Source organism: Rhinoderma darwinii, chromosome 2 (genome assembly GCF_050947455.1).
Source record: "Rhinoderma darwinii isolate aRhiDar2 chromosome 2, aRhiDar2.hap1, whole genome shotgun sequence".
In the NCBI taxonomy this organism is placed as follows: Eukaryota; Metazoa; Chordata; class Amphibia; order Anura; family Rhinodermatidae; genus Rhinoderma; species Rhinoderma darwinii.
Genome location: NC_134688.1, coordinates 290,109,480 through 290,128,383, shown reverse-complemented (window position 1 = coordinate 290,128,383; position 18,904 = coordinate 290,109,480). Strand labels below are relative to the sequence as shown.

The following is an 18,904-nucleotide window of genomic DNA, read 5'->3' as shown; positions in this document are numbered from 1 at the left end:
GTTAAAGGGTTACTAAACGTTCAGCAAACTTCTGACATATCACAGTGACATGTCAGAATTTTTGATTGGTGGAGGTCCGAGCAAGGAGATCCTCACCAATCACTGAAACAAAGAGGCAGAAGTTCTCGTTTGAGCACTGAGCCGCTTTGTTTCTGTTCGGCTATTTCCGGAAAGCCGATGTAGCTCACACTTTTTATTGAGCCCGTACTCCGGTACATTGATTTCCGGAAACAGCCGAACAGAAACGAAGCTGCTCAGCGCTCAGACAAGCAACTCTGCCACTTCGTTTTAGCAATTGGTGGGGGTCTCCGTGCTCGGACCTCCACCAACCAAAACTTCTGACATGTTACTATAATATGTCAGAAGTTTGTTGAATGTTTACTTTGCTTTAAGGGGGTAACTAAACGTTTTTAGGGCCTTCTTTTTATTAGAATATATTTTCGGCAACATGTCAGGATTGCAAAGGCCTTGATATGCTAAAACAGAGGAAACACCCCCCCAAAAAAAAACATTTTGGAAACTACACCCCACGAGGAATTCAACTAGGGGTGTAGTGAACATTAGGACCCCACAGGTGTTTCATATATTTGATCATTTATTTGATTTTTCCAATAAGATGTCGTTTAGCTCGAAATATTTCATTTCTACAAGGAATAAATTAGAAAAGACATTAAGCATTTGTAAAACTATTTCTCCAGAGTACGGAAATACCCCATATGTGGTACAAAACTGCTGTTTGGATACAGGGCAGGGCTCAGAAGGGAAGGAGCGCCATTTGGCTTTTGGAGTGCAGAATTTGCTGGATTGATTCCTGGGCGCTATGTTGCATTTACAGAGCCCCAGAGGTACCAGTACAGTGGAAACCCCAGAGAAGTGACTTCATTTGGAAAACTACACTCTTGAAGAATTCATTTATGGGTATAGTGAGCATTTTGATCCCACAGATTTTTTGCTGAATTTATTAGAATTGGGCTGTGGAAATTAAAAATTGCATTTTTTTTCCGACGACATTTCGTTTTAGCTCAGAATTTTTAATTTCCACAAGGAATAAAAGCTCCCCCATGTGAAGCAATTTCTCCCGGCTACAGCAATACCCCAAATGTGGTAATAAACTGCTGTTTGGGCACATGGCAAGGCTCGGAAGGGAGGGAGCACCATTTGGCTTTTGTGGGAGCAGACTTTGCTTGGCAGTAGTTTTGTTTGGAGTTTTACTGATGTTTCAGTTTATGATGTGGGGGTACATGTAAGCTGTGCAGAGTGCATCAGGGTATAATAAGGTGGTATAATAATAGGGTAAATAAATAAAATTATCCACAGATGTTTTTTACGCTTTGGAGTAGGACTGGGCAATTAATCGGGAAAACAAAACAAAATTCAGCGCAATTAACCGACGTCATCTTGTGCATTTGTTTTTTTCCCCCCAGTTTCAACTGCATCTGCGTCTACAGGACGCAGATACAGTTGAATCCAATGGAAGAGCTCTACCATTAACCATGTATCCCTGGACGCTCGCCGAAGACGGGCACGAGGCAGTGATATCACCGCACCTCTCTGAGCCAAACCATACAGCATGGGGATCTCCCCCACTCGTCGTTGGAACGGGGTTAGGGGCTTATGGATTTTATTAGGCACTATTGGGTGCTGTGTGTGGGAACATTATACTGCGTGAGGGCAGCTGTGGGCATTATACTGTGTGAGGGCAGCTATAGGGACATTAAACTGTATGGAGGCATTATATACTGTATGGAGGGCAGTTATGGGGGGCATTATATACTGTATGGAGGGCAGTTATGGGGCACATTATAAAGTATGGACGGAGGAAAGACGACGGAGCATTTTGGAACAACGGTGAAGCCCTCGTTGCTCCAAAATGCTAATTTGCATATATTGAATAATGTGATTTTCTGTGAAAAGGGAAAAAAACTTTACATTCAGGTCAGCCTACACTGTATTACTCTGTTGCTAGTTTGATCTGTAAATTTCTGGTGACAAACTCCCTTTAACTATTTTCTAATTTTTTTTTTAATCGTCCCACTAGGGGATTTATACAAGCGATACAAATACACTGCAATACTTATATATTGCACTGTATTGTGCTTTTAGGGTCCTCCTTTGAGGAGGCCTAAGAAAAGAACTATGACGGCTGACTTCGGTGCCTTAATTAGTCCCCAGGCTGCAATGAAAACCTATGGGCACCCCACAAACGCATTGCGTGGTAGGGGGGCAATGGGGTAAAAGTCTAATGGCTTAGATGCCGCAGTCTGCTTTGACCGCTGCATTTAAGTGGTTTAACAGCCCGGATCAGAGTGTATCCCTGCAGTTAGTGCGAGGTGTCAGCTGTAATATACAGCTGACGCCCGTGTGTACGATCCATAAAATTTCCAAAGCTGGTTCGCTGACACCATATGACCATTACAGATGTTGACGTTTCCAGTCCACAAAAACGGATGGCCTATCCTTGGGATAAGCCATCAATATCTGATCGGTCAGGATCCGATACCCGGCACCCCCGTCAATCGGCTGTTTTAAAGGGGCCACAGTGCTCGTACGAGCGCTTCTTCCCCTCCATTTCCTGCTCACACTGTGAATCGCAGACACACTTGTAGCGGCGGTTCACTGTTTTACAGCTTTCTCCCATTCAAGTGTATACTGTAATACTGTGAACCACCGCTACAAGTGTGTCCCCGATTCACAGCTTGAGCAGTAAAGGAAATGAATGGGAAGCAACAATCGTACGAGCATCGCGGCCCCTTCTAAATAGCCGATCCCGGCTGCGGGAGATGGGCCACCACCGATCAGATATTTATGGCTTATCCTGAGGATAGGCCATAAATTTTTGTAGACTGGAAAACCCCTTTGACACCCCAAAAATGATTATTTTATGGAAAGTAGACCCCAAGGTATTCATTTAACGACATATTAAAGGTTTGAAAATCTGCCGTGTAAAATGTCTGCAGCAAGCGGATGCGATTTGGAAAATCTCATCTACTTGCCTTGTACTGTAATCCGCTGCAGACTTTGCCTACGCAAAGCCAGAGGTAAAATTTGCAGAGAAGTCGCCACATCTAACGTCACCCTAATGCCCAGTTCACAGAGTTGTTTGGCACTGATTTTGACATGGAAATCGCGTCGGAATGAGCGCCAATATGTGGCCGAAATAATATTTTTTTCCCCCGGTGGCTAAGAGGCAGAAAAAGCGTTTTATGCCCGCGTTTTTTTCTGCCTTCAAAATATTCCGTGTGAGTTACATGGAGACTTTGGCCACAACACACGTCATCCGACCAAAGATCGCTATGTCCCATAGCCTACACCGCAAGTAATGAAAGTCAATGTGGTTGCGTTGCGACCTGCAAGTAACTGCGACACGACAGTTTGGATTTGTTGCAACTGGCACGTCGTGGCAAGTTGCGCGTTGCAACACAACCACATTGACTTTTATTACATGCAATGTAGCCTGCAGGAAATAGCGCTCTTTGTCGTGCGTAGCCAAAGTCGCTGTGTAGCAGACAAATCTATTTCTAGAGAACATTTTTATTGAAAAAAAAAAAGTGTGTTTTTTTTTTTTTACATTATTCTTTTTCCCTCTGTCACAGCCATCACCGGACCAGAGACCACTCTGGAGCTCGGTGATACAGCTGTCTCTAGATCGCTGTATCATGGAGCTCCTTACCGTCGGCATGCATGTGATCGCTGTGGCAGGCTGTCACAGCTTTCACATAGCTGAGCTCCTCACCGTCGGCGCGCAAGCGCTGCTGGGAGGAGCAATGTGACATGCTGTCACAGCGATCACATGACCGGAGACCACACTGAGTGGTCTCCGGGTGAAAGCTCCATGATATCAGATTCCTCTAGACAGCGCTCCCCACAGTCGGCGTGTAAACGTGACAGGTTGTCACAACGATCACATTAAAGTTCCATGATACAGCTGTATCACGGAGCTAAATGCCGCCGGGGAGAAGCAAACCTGCCAACTCTGCAGGACGTTCTGGAACGGCTCTGCACAGTTAATTGCGGACCGCCCAGACGTTTATAGTCTATGGGCGATCAGCAAGTGGTTAAATGATGATCCAGGCTCATTGATATTTGGCATTAGGACAAAATGTTTTCCTTTTTATGGCAGATTGAGTCACGCCTGAGGCCCCATGCACACGACTGTAAATTTCATCCGTAATTACGGACCCATTCAATTCTATGGCAGACTGATACCTTCCGTATATTTAAGGCAATGTGTCCGGGCCGTAGAAAGCTTCTGTAAAAATAGCACGGCCTATTTTTTTTATTTTACGGATACTTTATAATGGGGGCATGGCCCGCAAATGCGGACAACTGTCCGTAGCCGTAATCCGTGACCAGGATTGCAGCTATGGCAGTGTGCAGGGCGACTTATAGGATTTTCTTTTAACCTTCTTCTGGATCAATAGGGTGGAACAAAGTTCTAAAGTTTACCCATACCCCTTCCCTTACTTTTATTCACATCCTCTCCCATCCTTTGGTTAACATATGTCTTTTTTTCAGCCATACGAACTATGTAACTATATATACACATTTTGTGCCAAGGACTGTGGCCTTGTGCATTTATAATAGGCTGATTTCAAACTACCATTGTGGTTTCCATTTATAACGAAAACCACAATTGTAGTGCAGCACGAGTGAAGTTCTTGAAACAGAGCCTGTGAAAGCTTCAGTGACAGTCTGAGTGAGAATGAAATATCCCGTTCATGCTACATTACAGATTGTACAAATTTAGGCTAGATCCCTCATGGTGCCTAGAATTCTACTAGACGAGAATAGACGCACCTTTTTAGATTACATCTAAATGAAAACTAAGACGACCTTACACAATGTTAGGAAACCATAAAAACCAAGCAATGCATCACATGATTTGTTCAGAGGACACACGTTATGAAAAGGGAAGTACTCAATGTAACTAGAGGGTGGGGGGAAACAACCGTACGGATGTGCAGCAATTCATCCCATGATTCAGTGTGCTTAAGTAAATACCATTGCCTATGTGATGATGATATCACTTGCTCATGTTTTTCCAAAGCAAACCCTAGTTTAACCCCTTAACGACCAGCCTATTTTAGACCTTAAAGAGGCTCTGTCACCAGATTCTCAAATCCCTATCTCCTATTGCATGTGATCGGCGCTGCAATGTAGATAACCGTAACGTTTGTTTTTTTTTTTTAAACGTTCATTTTTGGCCAAGTTATGAGCTATTTTATATATATGCAAATGAGGTTTGAAATGGACAACTGGGCGTTTTTTTTCGTTATGTCCAACTGGGCGTGTATTGTGTTTTTAACTGGGCGTGTTTACGTGTATGACGCTGACCAATCAGTGACCAGTCAGCGTCATACACTCCTCTCCATTGATTTACACAGCAGCGATGTGCAGCCGCATACACAGAGATTAACGTTAATCAAGTGTCCTGATAATGAATACACATGAAATCCAGCCTGGACGTCATGTGTACTCAGAATCCTGAAACTTCTGAATCTTTTCTGTGAGACTACGGCAAGGGAAGCGAAATCTCGCGAGATTACGGAGGTAAACGAGATTTCGTTTCACTTGCTAGAAATCTCAAAGAAAAGAATCAGAAGTGTCAGGATTCTGAATACACACGACATCCAGGCTGGATTTCATGTGTATTCATTATCAGGACACTTGATTAACGTTAATCTCTGTGTATGTGGCTGCACATCGCTGCTGTGTAAATCAATGGAGAGGAGTGTATAACGCTGACTGGTCACTGATTGGTCAGCGTCATACACGTAAACACGCCCAGTTAAAAACAATACACGCCCAGTTGGACATAACGGAAAAAAAACACCCAGTTGTCCATTTCAAACCTCATTTGCATATATATATATATATATATATATATATATATATAGAAAATAGCTCATAACTTGGCCAAAAATGAACGTTTTTTTAAAAAAAAAACATGTTACTGTTATCTACATTGCAGCGCCGATCACATGCAATAGGAGATAGGGGTTTGAGAATCTGGTGACAGAGCCTCTTTAATGACCAAGCCATTTTTTATGTTTTTCCATCGTCTCATTCAAAGAGCTATACACTTTTTATTTTTGCGTCGACATAGCTGTATACGGTCTTGTTTTTTGCAGGACAAGTTGTCATTTTTAATAGCACCATTTTGGGGTACATAGAATTTATTGATTAACTTTTATAAACTCTTTTGGGGGGGGGGGGGGATAGAAAAATACAATTTCGCCACACTTTTTTGCATCCTGAATTTACACCGTTTGCCGTGTGGTATAAATAACACAATAACTTTATTCAGCGGGTTGTTGCAATTGCAACGATACCAAATTTGTATAGTTTTTGTATGTTTTACTACTTTTACACAGTAAAAAGGCTTTTTTTTCAAAATTATTTGTTTTTGTGCCTCTATATTTGAAAAGCCGTAAAGTTTTTATTTTTTCGCCGATGCAATTGTAGGAGGGCTTTTTTTTGCGGGACGACTTGTAGTTTTTATCGGTACCATTTTGGAGTAGATGTGACTTTTTGATCTTTTTTTTAAGGTTGGATTCAAAGAAAACAGCAATTTTTGCATGGTTTTTTATTTTATTTTTTTACGACGTTCACCGTGTGGGTTAACTTATGTAATATCTTTATAGTCGGGGTCGTTACGGACGCGGCAATACCAAATATGTGTAACTTTACTTTATTTTGTTTGTTAATAATAAAGCAGTTTGTAAGGGGGAAATGTGGGGTTTTTCATTTTTTTTTTCACTTTTTATTAAACTTTTTTACTAATCCCACTATATTTATAATACACGACAATACTTCCAGAGGCATGACCTAGCAGGCATTCACTACAGGCAGACCTGGGGGCCTTTATTAGGCCCCCAGCTACCATTGGAGACACAGACACTCCACGATCTTATCTTATTTGAATTGCCGACACATAATGCTACATTTGCCCTATAGTTGGTACAGTATGCCCTGCCGGAGCTTTTTGCAGCAGGGGTTGCGGTGATCAGCTATAAAAATTGGAGAGGCGTTGTCTTCAGGGGACATCACCTTGAAGGCACACGAATAGTAGGAGTCTACCACATGGAAATAAGTGTGAATTTACATTTAGGCCCCATGCACACGACCGTATTTTTGTCCACCTGTAAATACTGGCGTAAATACGGGTCCTTGGTCACACGTATTCGACCCGTATTGCACCAGTATTTACGGACCCGTGCCTGTAAATACGGGTCCGGTGTCACCCATATTTCACCCGTATTTACGGGCACGTTTTCGCTGCAAAATTACACTGCAGTAATCGGCAGCTCTTCTCTCTATCAGTGCAGGATAGAGAGAAGGGACAGCCCTTTCCGTAATAAAAGTAAAAGAAATTCATACTTACCCGGCCGTTGTCTTGGTGACGCGTCCCTCTCTTGACATCCAGTCCGACCTCCCTGGATGACGCGCAGTCCATGTGACCACTGCAGCCAGTGATTGGCTGCAGCGGTCACATGGGCTGTAACGTCATCCCAGAAGGCCGGACTGGAGGAAGAAGCAGGGAGTTCTGGTTAAGTATGAACGTCTTTTTTTTTTTTTTACAGCTTTATCTACAGTGAAGGAAATAAGTATTTGATCCCTTGCTGATTTTGTAAGTTTGCCCACTGTCAAAGACATGAACAGTCTAGAATTTTTAGGCTAGGTTAATTTTACCAGTGAGAGATAGATTATATAAAAAAAAAAAAAACAGAAAATCACAGTCAAAATTATATATATTTATTTGCATTGTGCACAGAGAAATAAGTATTTGATCCCCTACCAACCATTAAGAGTTCAGCCTCCTCCAGACCAGTTACACGCTCCAAATCAACTTGGTGCCTGCATTAAAGACAGCTGTCTTACATGGTCACCTGTATAAAAGACTCCTGTCCACAGACTCAATTACTCAGTCTGACTCTAACCTCTACAACATGGGCAAGACCAAAGAGCTTTCTAAGGATGTCAGGGACAAGATCATAGACCTGCACAAGGCTGGAATGGGCTACAAAACCATAAGTAAGATGCTGGGTGAGAAGGAGACAACTGTTGGTGCAATAGTAAGAAAATGGAAGACATACAAAATGACTGTCAATCGACATCAATCTGGGGCTCCATGCAAAATCTCACCTCGTGGGGTATCCTTGATCCTGAGGAAGGTGAGAGCTCAGACGAAAACTACACGGGGGGAACTTGTTAATGATCTCAAGGCAGCTGGGACCACAGTCACCAAGAAAACCATTGGTAACACATTACGCCGTAATGGATTAAAATCCTGCAGTGCCCGCAAGGTCCCCCTGCTCAAGAAGGCACATGTACAGGCCTGTCTGAAGTTTGCAAATGAACATCTGGATGATTCTGAGAGTGATTGGGAGAAGGTGCTGTGGTCAGATGAGACTAAAATTGAGCTCTTTGGCATTAACTCAACTCGCCGTGTTTGGAGGAAGAGAAATGCTGCCTATGACCCAAAGAACACCGTACCCACTGTCAAGCATGGAGGTGGAAACATTATGTTTTGGGGGTGTTTCTCTGCTAAGGGCACAGGACTACTTCACCGCATCAATGGGAGAATGGATGGAGCCATGTACCATCAAATCCTGAGTGACAACCTCCTTCCCTCCACCAGGACATTAAAAATGGCTCGTGGCTGGGTCTTCCAGCACGACAATGACCCGAAACATACAGCCAAGGCAACAAAGGAGTGGCTCAAAAAGAAGCACATTAAGGTCATGGAGTGGCCTAGCCAGTCTCCAGACCTTAATCCCATCGAAAACTTATGGAGGGAGCTGAAGATTCGAGTTGCCAAGCGACAGCCTCAAAATCTTAAATGATTTACAGATGATCTGCAAAGAGGAGTGGGCCAAAATTCCATCTAACATGTGTGCAAACCTCATCACCAACTACAAAAAACGTCTGACTGCTGTGCTTGCCAACAAGGGTTTTGCCACCAAGTATTAAGTCTTGTTTGCCAAAGGGATCAAATACTTATTTCTCTGTGCACAATGCAAATAAATATATATAATTTTGACTATGTGATTTTCTGTTTTTTTTTTTTTTTTTAGATAATCTATCTCTCACTGGTAAAATTAACCTAGCCTAAAAATTCTAGACTGTTCATGTCTTTGACAGTGGGCAAACTTACAAAATCAGCAAGGGATCAAATACTTATTTCCTTCACTGTATATTGTGATCAGCAGTCACTGTCCCTGGTGCTGAAAGAGTTACTGCAGATCGTTTAACTCTTTCAGCACCCTGGACAGTGACTATTTACCGACGTCGCCTAGAAACGCTCCCGTAATTACGGGTGCACACACGTAGTGTAATGGCAGGAAGGAGGTGAAGGGAAAGTGAGCCCTAATCTACCCACCGCCCTGTCCCTGCCTACTTGCAACGACCCGCCCTAGGCGACGGGGTACAACTGGGCGGCGGTCCCTACGCTGTCTAAGTGCACGGGAGAACAAACAGGGAACACGCAAGGGAAGGGGCAGTAGCCCACGGAACGCCGCGAGGAAACGGAGCGGTGAATGAGTAGTCCGGACCAGGATGAAGTGGAGTATACCCAAGTGAGCACGGAGGAGGAAGCAAGCCAGAGGCAAAGCAAAGCAGGTTAAGCGGAACTGCAGCAAGGCAGAAGCACGGCAGAAGCAGGCTGGAGCAAGCAGCAGTGGGGCCAGGAATCCAGAACAATTACAAGCACTGAGGAGGAGAACAAGGCAGGTAATAAAGGACAGGGGGCGGAGCTAACTCAGACTGACCAGGCCGCGATAGGCTCTCCCACTCCTAAGCCTGCCACCCTGGTTGGTGGGAGATGGTGTCAGTCGAACAGGTCTGGCCTCAGGTGTGGATTGATTAATCCCAGGAGTATACCTAGACGTAGTACCTGGCAGATCCCCAACACGTAGTCACCCGTAATTACGGGAGCCCCATAGACTTCTATGGGCCTGCCCGTGCCGTAATTACGGCCTGAAATAGGACATGTTCTATATTTTTCAACGGCACGGGCACCTTCCCGTAAGCATACGGGGAGGTACCCGTGGCCAATAGAAGTCTATGGGCCCGTAATTACGGGGGTTTTTACGTTCGTGTGCATGGGGCCTTAGGATGTATAAGATGAACTGAACAAGATGCACAGGAGTTTGCCTTTTCCAAAACGTACCAGTTTTCTTTAGGGCACCGTTTTACCACTAATATACCTGTAGTGTTGTCTTAGTTTCATTTACCTGAGTATGGATCTCTTCATTTATTGAACGCTTGGATTCCTGCTTTTTTTTCACAGCTAAAAGATCCACCAGAGGTTGAATTGTCATTCCCTATATAACAAACAGAAAAGAAAAACAAAAACTAAGCCAATGTACACGATAGCAAGAAGTGCTTAAAAATGGTAAGGATAACATAACATCTATTTACACTAGGAAATAAATAAAAATGTGATTAAAAAATGTATCTACCACGCACAAGGTTTTCACCTAAACTTGTGTTATTTAGAATTGTAGCTTTCCCTTCCTACAGCTTAGAAAACGTGAATGGTTCTTTACTGACCTGTACGAACACTGTGAAGAATATGACCGTTATTATTGCAGTGAGGAACATTTCCCTGTTTTCACTATGCAATAAATATCCCAGGGAGAAGGCAATGGCACCACGAAGGCCACCGTATGCAATAATAAACTGGTCTTTGCTTGTCAGTTTGACTATGCGGAACTTATTAATAAACCAAGTCAAGCTGATGACACCTGCAGGAAGATAGCAATATTAAGGTTAGCTTCAATTTTGCCTTTTGGAATGCCATAAGCAAATTATATATTTACACGAGACCTCAAAATTCTATAACATGGCAACAAAATATGGTAACCCTAACAAAAAAAAGATCATATGCTGCACTTAATGGGGACCTGTCACTAGATTTGAAGCCACTTAGCCAACATGCCATGATGTCGTTGTGGTTTAGTGTTCCAAACCTGCCCATATCAAAAGTAACTTAGTAAGGTAACTTCCAATTTACCAAGATAAGCCGGGCAGCAGCATTGGGCGCATGCACATTGCGCAGATGAAAGTACACGAAGCGTTAGCAGTGAAGCAAGGTGTACTGCCCTCGGCTTCATGTGCACAACATTCATGTGCTTAATGCCGCCAGACTCCTTACCTGGACTCCTCTTAGTAAGTTGTAATTTGCTTAACTAACTATTCCGTTTTTTTTGTGTGGGCAGGTTTGGAACGCTAAATTCCAGCTCCATAATGACATGCTGTTTTGGTTGCTCCACACCTACTGACAGGTTCCCTTTAAAGCATTTGCTCAATTAATAATATTAAGAATCTCACGGATCTTTCCATTGATGTCTGGTACCATAAATTGACATAAGCTATTGATATTGTAATTTCCCATGTTTTCAATCAGACGTATATAATAGTCATGCCGAATAGCACATCCAGTGGAATTAAATAGCCAAGAAAGTTATTATTTTTTCTTTTAAATAACTTAAAAAGGTATTTTCTAACTATTCCAAGATTTCAACTTCGCAGCTGGCTTACATTTTTGTAACCGTTTCTTGCACAATAGAATGCTTATTCTCTAAGATCTCACACTTTAAGTAAATCTAAACGGTGGTTGCGGTCATGTGTTAAGACACTATACACTGTGTATGTATGTGTATATATATATATATATATACATACATACATCCACATTTTCGGACTGAATTAAGAGGACTGGACATAAAAAATAACATGGCCACATCAATTTCTATATGGAGAATAGATGATTGCAGGGTCTGCTGGTGCTCATACACATTTGAACTATTTTTATTGACAGTCTAAAGCTGGCCATACACATTAGATGTATGTCAGCCGTACCCGCTGATTTAGGACTGACCGACCATCTAATGTGTATGGCGGCGTCCCAACTCTCCCACGATGGCAGATGTCCGGAAAGAGAATGGTCGGGGCATGCTGAATCCTTTTTTTTTTTTTTTGCTAGTAGATAAGTGGTTGCCAAGAGTGGTCTGGCAATGGCTTCCTCCCTATTGAATACACATGTAAGCCTGCATGTGTATTGGGGGTGTTGGGAGAAAAAGATGTCGGCCGTAAGACCATTCGACCAACAGCTATCTAAAGTGTATGGCCAGCTTAAATCCCAACATTTTTATTGTAACCACATCGAATATAAAACAGGATTTTTAACATTACAATAAAAGTAAAAAAGTTTGTTAAATCCTTATGAGTCTACTAAAGCGTTGCATTGTATAGTATATTCATCTATTACACACGTGCTACCAAGTCTGGTTGTTAGGAGGAAATCCCTAGTGATGGTGACATGACTTGGGATTTCCTGTGACTGTATTAATGCACCCTTGTTTCATTAACATAAGGTTTTTACACAACAGTAGAAGTGCATAATGAACTTAGGCCCCAAAAGGTAGTAATTCCATCACAGTCTGAGACTATATGCAAATTATAAAACACACCACTCCACTCTCGGGCTGTGAATGTTAACTGTGACTGATCACTTATAGTCTGATCCGAAACTGCAAATTTAGGCTTCGTTCACATCTGAGTCAGTCGACTATGCCTATGATCAGTCTTCAGCTTTACTAAAAAAAAAAAAAAAAATGTAGCCATAAGAATGCACTGCGCATCTAGGTTATCACTATATTGATAGGGTGCACAATTGTTCACTCCAGAAAATGTGTGGATTAATGGTTCGCGTACATGTGTCGGATTTGCTGCAGCAAATCCGACCCATAGTCCGCAAGGATCTGCCTCTGCGAACAATATAGGAGGGGATAAAAAATAAATACCATACTAAACTCCACTGGGGCTCGGCTGGTCTGGCTACAGATGGCCTCCAAGGGTGATGTTTTGTCCCATGTGATGCTGCAGCTTGTAATTGTTTTCCCAGGTGGCCAGCTGCAGCACAGAGACCAGCCGGGGGAGTAGGAATAAGTCGCTGCGGGAGTGCAGAATGACTTTTGCACGGAAATTTATGCAGGGTGGATGAGGTGTTAAAACCTCACCCACTTTGCTGCTACTGTAATACACTGTCGATTTTCTGTCTGCAAATACAGATGGAAAATCTGCAGCAATTTCGCTACATGTAAACATAGCCTTAATATCCACTTAAAGGGGTTTTCCCACGAGGGACATTTATGACATATCCACAGGATATATGTCATAAATGTCAGACAGATGCGGGTCCCACCTCTGGGACTAGTTCCCATTTCTAGAACAGGGCCTCTAAACCCCGTTCTACCTGTGTGCGTGTATGGGCCAATTTTCGACCATGAAGGTGAAAACAGCGTAGCTCGCTGAGCTATGCTGTTTTCGTAAGCCCCATAGAACTGAATGGTAGTTACGGAAACAGCGTAGCTCGCATGCTACGCTGCTTCCGTAACTGCTATTCACTACTATGGGAGTTACGGAAACAGCGTAGCTCAGCTCGCTGGGCTACGCTGTTTTCGTAACTTCCGACCATAAAGCTAAAACAGGGTTTAGGGGGCCCCGTTCTAGAGATAGGTGGGACCTGCATCTATCTGACATTTTTTGACATATCCTGTGGATATGTCATAAACGGCCCTCGTGGGAAAACCCCTTTAAATATGGCAGGGCAATGTTATTAATGTTATATTTATACAGGGCATTGAATACACTCACACCAAGAACAGTAACATAATAAAACGCCAGTACCTAGTACACGTGCTATCAGACAGAAGACAAGGGTGCTGATGACATAGGTCCAATTCCAAGAATGGGGACCAGCCACAGTGGAGACCCCCAGGAAAATGAAGATTAAGGTCTCACTGACACTGCTCCACATCTTCAGGAAATATTTGATCGTGGTATGAGACTTGTGGGAAATATTAGCCTCAACATAAGGTCGCATTACTACCCCTGAGGCAATGAGACTGCAATAAAAATACAGAACATATCAGTTAAATGCTACATGAAATACTGCAATACAAAAGGATGGACTAAAATGGACACTGGAAATAATAATAAAAAAACTCACGCCATAATTCCAGAAAGATGGAAGAGTTCGGCAGACATGTATGCCATATAACTATAGAGGAACACAAATAGCGGCTCAATAACTCTGATGTGGGATGTGAAGCGGGAGGTGAAGGCTGCGATTATGCCGTATACAAGCCCTACAAAAACCCCTCCAAGGGACACAATGAAGAAACTGATAAACCCCAGGGAGATGTCACGAAACGTCACTTGATCCAAGGTTGAAAACTCTTCAAACAGATGGTACAAAACCTTAAGGAGAAACATATATCCATAAATTAGAGGCGAAAGGCTGGAGTCTACATGCAAAAACGACAAGAATAGAAGAGAGAATTACTGCAGACTACACATAATAAAACTGCACATTAACACGGCAAGGCCCAGCGTATCAAATAATTGTTAAGGGGAAATTCCAGAATTTATAAAAATAAAAAAAAAACGAAGAAGGACATAAGCTTCCCATTGCAGACATTTACGGAGCGAATCCTTAGGCCTAGTTCACAGTTTTTTGGGCGTAGAAACCATGCCAAAAAATAGGCAAAATCGCCTCCCATTGAAACAAATGGGAGGTGGAGGCATTTTTATTTCCCGTGAGCAGACCAGAACGCTTGCGAGAAAAAATAGCGACATGCTCATTCTTCAGGCGTTTCTGTCTCTGACCTCGCATTGACAATGGGAGGCAGAGGAACGGTTTTCGTGGCGTTTTGTGCCCGCGGCACCAACTGGCCGTGGCCGAAAAGAAACGCAAAAAACGCAGCAAGGAGTGCAGGCAGGTCAAACTCTGTATGAACATACCCTGAGGGAATACGTACATGTGCTGGACAGCGCTCCTGTAGAGATCCAGAGTGTCACTCAATATATAGGCAGGTTAGGCATATGTATACACACGAATAGGACTCCAACCACTAGTATTTTACAGGGGGAAGATGCCGCTGCTCTCCAGTATTGTAGTAAGGATTCTGAGGTATTACTTTTACATAGCTTTTTTTTTATTCTAAGTGCTGTAGCTGGATAGACAGACCTGTCAATCAAAGTTAGCCTGGAGGGGAGAAGCCGTAGGGGAGCCCACCCAGTAGACACTTCGACCCGAGACTGGCAGATAACACTGACCGCGAGCTAGTGTAAAAAATGTTTTCTCCAAACCGCAGAAGTACTTTTAAACATAGCGGATTAGGATCATTGGACCGGTCACTAAAGAGGCTCTGTCACCAGATTATATCTCCTACATAATGTGATCGGCGAGATAACAGTGGCTTTTATTTTGAAAAACGATCATTTTTGAGCAAGTTATGAGCTAGTTTAGATTTATGCTAATGAGTTTCTTAATAGACAACTGGGCGTGTTTTTACTTTTCACCAACTGGGTGTTGTACAGAGGAGTGTATGACGCTGACCAATCAGTGACCAATCAGCGTCATACACTTCTCATTGTTGCAGCCCAGTGTTACAGTGTGATTGTGCAGAGAACGAAGCTGGGCTGGAACAATGAGAAGTGTACGATGCCGATTGGTCACCGATTGGTCAGCGTCATACACTCCTCTGTACAACGCCCAGTTGGTAAAAAGTAAAAACACACCCAGTTGTCCATTAAGAAACTAATTAGCATAAATCTAAAATTGTGCCTAACTTGCTAAAAAAATTAGCGTTTTTCAAAATAAAAACCACTGCTGTTATCTACATTACAGCGCCAATCAGATTATGTAGAAGATGGGGCACTTATAATCTGGTGACAGAGCCTAAGTAATGCTGCCCGTGGTTAGGGCAACATGATCTTACCAACAAGTTTGCTCTAAGAAAGCAAAACCGATTTTGTATCACAGAAGACAATGTAAAAGACTTTGCATTTTCCAAAAGGATTCTAATAAAAATGAGCTTTTTTTTTTTTTAATGTTATTTATGCGTTCTTATGGTTTGTACAAAATAGTGAACCATGAAATAACTGTATTTAACCAGGCTCATGTCAGACACAAGTCATGCATTTCTTATTTTCATGAGCTTTATTTATATATTATATAAACCATTACATATTTAACCGCAAACATGTGAGACGCAACGTGGCTAAGACACAATGAGATATTGTAACCATGCAGAATTCCCCAAGAATGGAGGAGAAAATCAACACGCGAGGGGTTTCAAAGATTTAATACAGATCTTTCTATAAGATGCTACTACAGCGAAGCCCTTCTGATTCTTTAGGACTATGTTATTCAATTGGTTTTACTTGCGTGAGGCCTGAAAAGCTTCATCGTACTCATTTTCCACCCAATATAAATAAATAACATGAAAAAAAAAAAAAAGAATTTCACATGGTAGAAAGATAGATTCGTCTACTAGTAGTTCGTTTGTTCCATGTGCCCAAACACTTACCACAGTGACGGCATCATTAAGTAAGGATTCTCCAAACACCAAGATGTGGAGCAACTCATTGATGTGGATTTCTTCAAACACAGCCAAGACGGCAACAGGGTCGACAGCCGAAATTATACTACCAAACAGCAGGTTGTCCAATAGCCCTACATTCAACAGTGCTGCCCCACTGACCTGGCATACGCCATACAACAAGGAGCCTATAAAGAAAGCATTCCACAGTGTTCCCAACACTGCGAACATTAGAATAGTTCCCAAATTTTCAGAGAAGGGACGGAGTGGCAGGAAATATCCAGCATCCAGGATGATAGGTGGCAAAAGGTAGAGAAAGAAGACATTCGACTTCAAAACTGGTGGATTTTCACCAACGGCCTTTATGAGGCCGCCTACAAGTAGGCCAACCACGATTAGCAGGCAGCTCTCTGGGACAACGTGGGACAGAGAAGGGATCACATGGAATCCTGCAAAAAAAAAACAAAAAACAGGAGGGTCAGTTATTGAGAGAAAATTATAGCCCTTTATTTTTAGTACTGAAATCCATGGTAGTTGTCTGGTGCAGAGAAAACACATACAAAAGAAATGCAATACAACTGTACACAATAGTCAGACAATGCCATACACATACTATCGCTGAAAAAAATAGTGAATGAACAGGTGTTGTCAGACATAGCCATGAAATAATTCCACGCAACCATGGGCTGATGTGTGTGGTCAGCTAAAGCCCGGCGTTCTGAAATTCTGACCTCTACAACCTTTACCTGTCCTATATGCAAATTATAAATCACAGTGTTAATAAAGGCAGGTGGCTCTCCATGTTAGTCCCAGCTTTTTGATCACAGGGGTGAGTAAGCTTGGGGAAAAGGCTGGCTGGCACAGCTCACAGACAAGACTTGACTTTAATAAAGAGGTTTTCCCATGAGGGACATGTATGACATGTCCACAGGATAGGTCATAAATGTCAGATAGCTCAGGGACCCACACCTATCTCTAGAACGGGGCCCCTAAACCCCGTTCTACCTCTTTGTGTGTCGGCTTATTTCCGACCATGAAGATGAAAACCGCGTAGCTCGCTGAGCTACGCTGTTTTCGTAAGCCCCATAGAACAGAATGGCAGTTACGGAAACAGCGCAGCTCGCATGCTACGCTGCTTCCGTAACTGCTATTCACTACTATGGGAGTTACGGAAACAGCGTAGCTCAGCGAGATACGCTGTTTTTGTAACTCCCGACCATAAAGTCAGGAAGTGGCTGGGAGTCAGTGATAGCAGAGAAAGCTGGGGGCCCCGTTCTAGAGATAGGTGCGGGTCCCAGAGGTGGGACCCGCATCTATCTGACATTTATGACATATCCTGTGGATATCAAGAGAAAAAGGATTTTTGAAGCAGCACTAATCCCGAGTATGATGCGGTGCACGCTGTCAAGCCAGGCAAACCCACTCCGGCACGATGTAAATTCAAAAAAGTAGTAGGACAACAGCACACGTCTTCAAATCATCGCAGTAGCGCTCTGGGATCGTAGCTGGAACCTGGAGTGTGGTGAACTTCCCTCCTTCATTTTTCCATTACAACAACAACGACTGATATATTGTTGATGATGTATTGAAGATGTATTATATGTTGCATTTTTACACTTTTTTGAGGATTATATAACTATTTGAAGAATGTCATTAAGACTAATGTATGCTTCACCTGGGAGACCAGGTTCACGTCTTTCACTGGTTGGAATGGCCCATGTGATCATTTGTATTCACCTATTTATAACGATGTTTTTAAACATGATGTTAGGCTTGACAAAGACCCCACACTCACTATGGGTCGAAACGTTGCCTGTCGTTTGTGGAGGTCTTGACAATAAAACAACTTTGATGATTTGAAGACGTGTGCTGTTGTCCTACTACTTTTTTGAATATCCTGTGGATATGTCATAAATGTCCCTCATGGGAAAACCCCTTTAAGGCCCAATTCACTGAGGGGTTTTTTACGCTGATTTTGACGCGGAAAACGCAACAGGAAACGGCCAAATCCGCCTCTTATTCATTTCAATAGGAGGCAGAGGATTTTTATTTTCCTTGGCGGCTTTTAGTCGCTCGCGGTAAAAAAAAAGCACCATGCTCTTTCTTGCCGCGGTTCCACCTCTGACCTCCCATCGAAATCAATGGGAGGCAGAGAAAGCTTTTGTTGGTTGTGTTTTTTTGCCCGCGGGCAAAATGCACCGCGAAGAACTCTGCAAAAACTGCAGCAAGAAAGTGCACGAAGGTCAAAATCTGCCTCAAAATTCCTGAAGGAATACATTGGATAATGGCAGGCGAGTCTTACCCTTCCCTGCTTTCTAAGACAAGCAGGGTTTTAGCACACAGCAGTGTAAAATTGCATGTAAGTAAATGTTTGGCTGTAAGTTTTACACGGAGCCGTTTCTCATATAAACAGTTGTAAGAACATCTGCTAGATGCAATGGCACACACAGAGGCAGACCATATACCGGCTATAGAGCCCATGAGAAGGGTGGGCCATTAGCTAGTCCTAT

General features: G+C 42.8%; 1 protein-coding gene across 1 annotated transcript in view; it reads right to left on the bottom strand.

Annotated features, from left to right (window-relative positions):
• The window catches only part of SLC9A1 (solute carrier family 9 member A1), a 55,578-nt gene that overhangs the window by 14,368 nt on the left and 22,306 nt on the right, over nucleotides 1-18,904 (bottom strand). The window contains exons 2-6 of the mRNA XM_075853446.1: nucleotides 16,383-16,843; nucleotides 14,018-14,268; nucleotides 13,696-13,913; nucleotides 10,555-10,748; nucleotides 10,236-10,325 (exon numbers count right to left, since the gene is read on the bottom strand). Of these exons, the coding sequence (XP_075709561.1) occupies nucleotides 10,236-10,325; nucleotides 10,555-10,748; nucleotides 13,696-13,913; nucleotides 14,018-14,268; nucleotides 16,383-16,843 (1,214 nt within the window). The remainder of the gene's footprint in view (nucleotides 1-10,235; nucleotides 10,326-10,554; nucleotides 10,749-13,695; nucleotides 13,914-14,017; nucleotides 14,269-16,382; nucleotides 16,844-18,904) is intronic.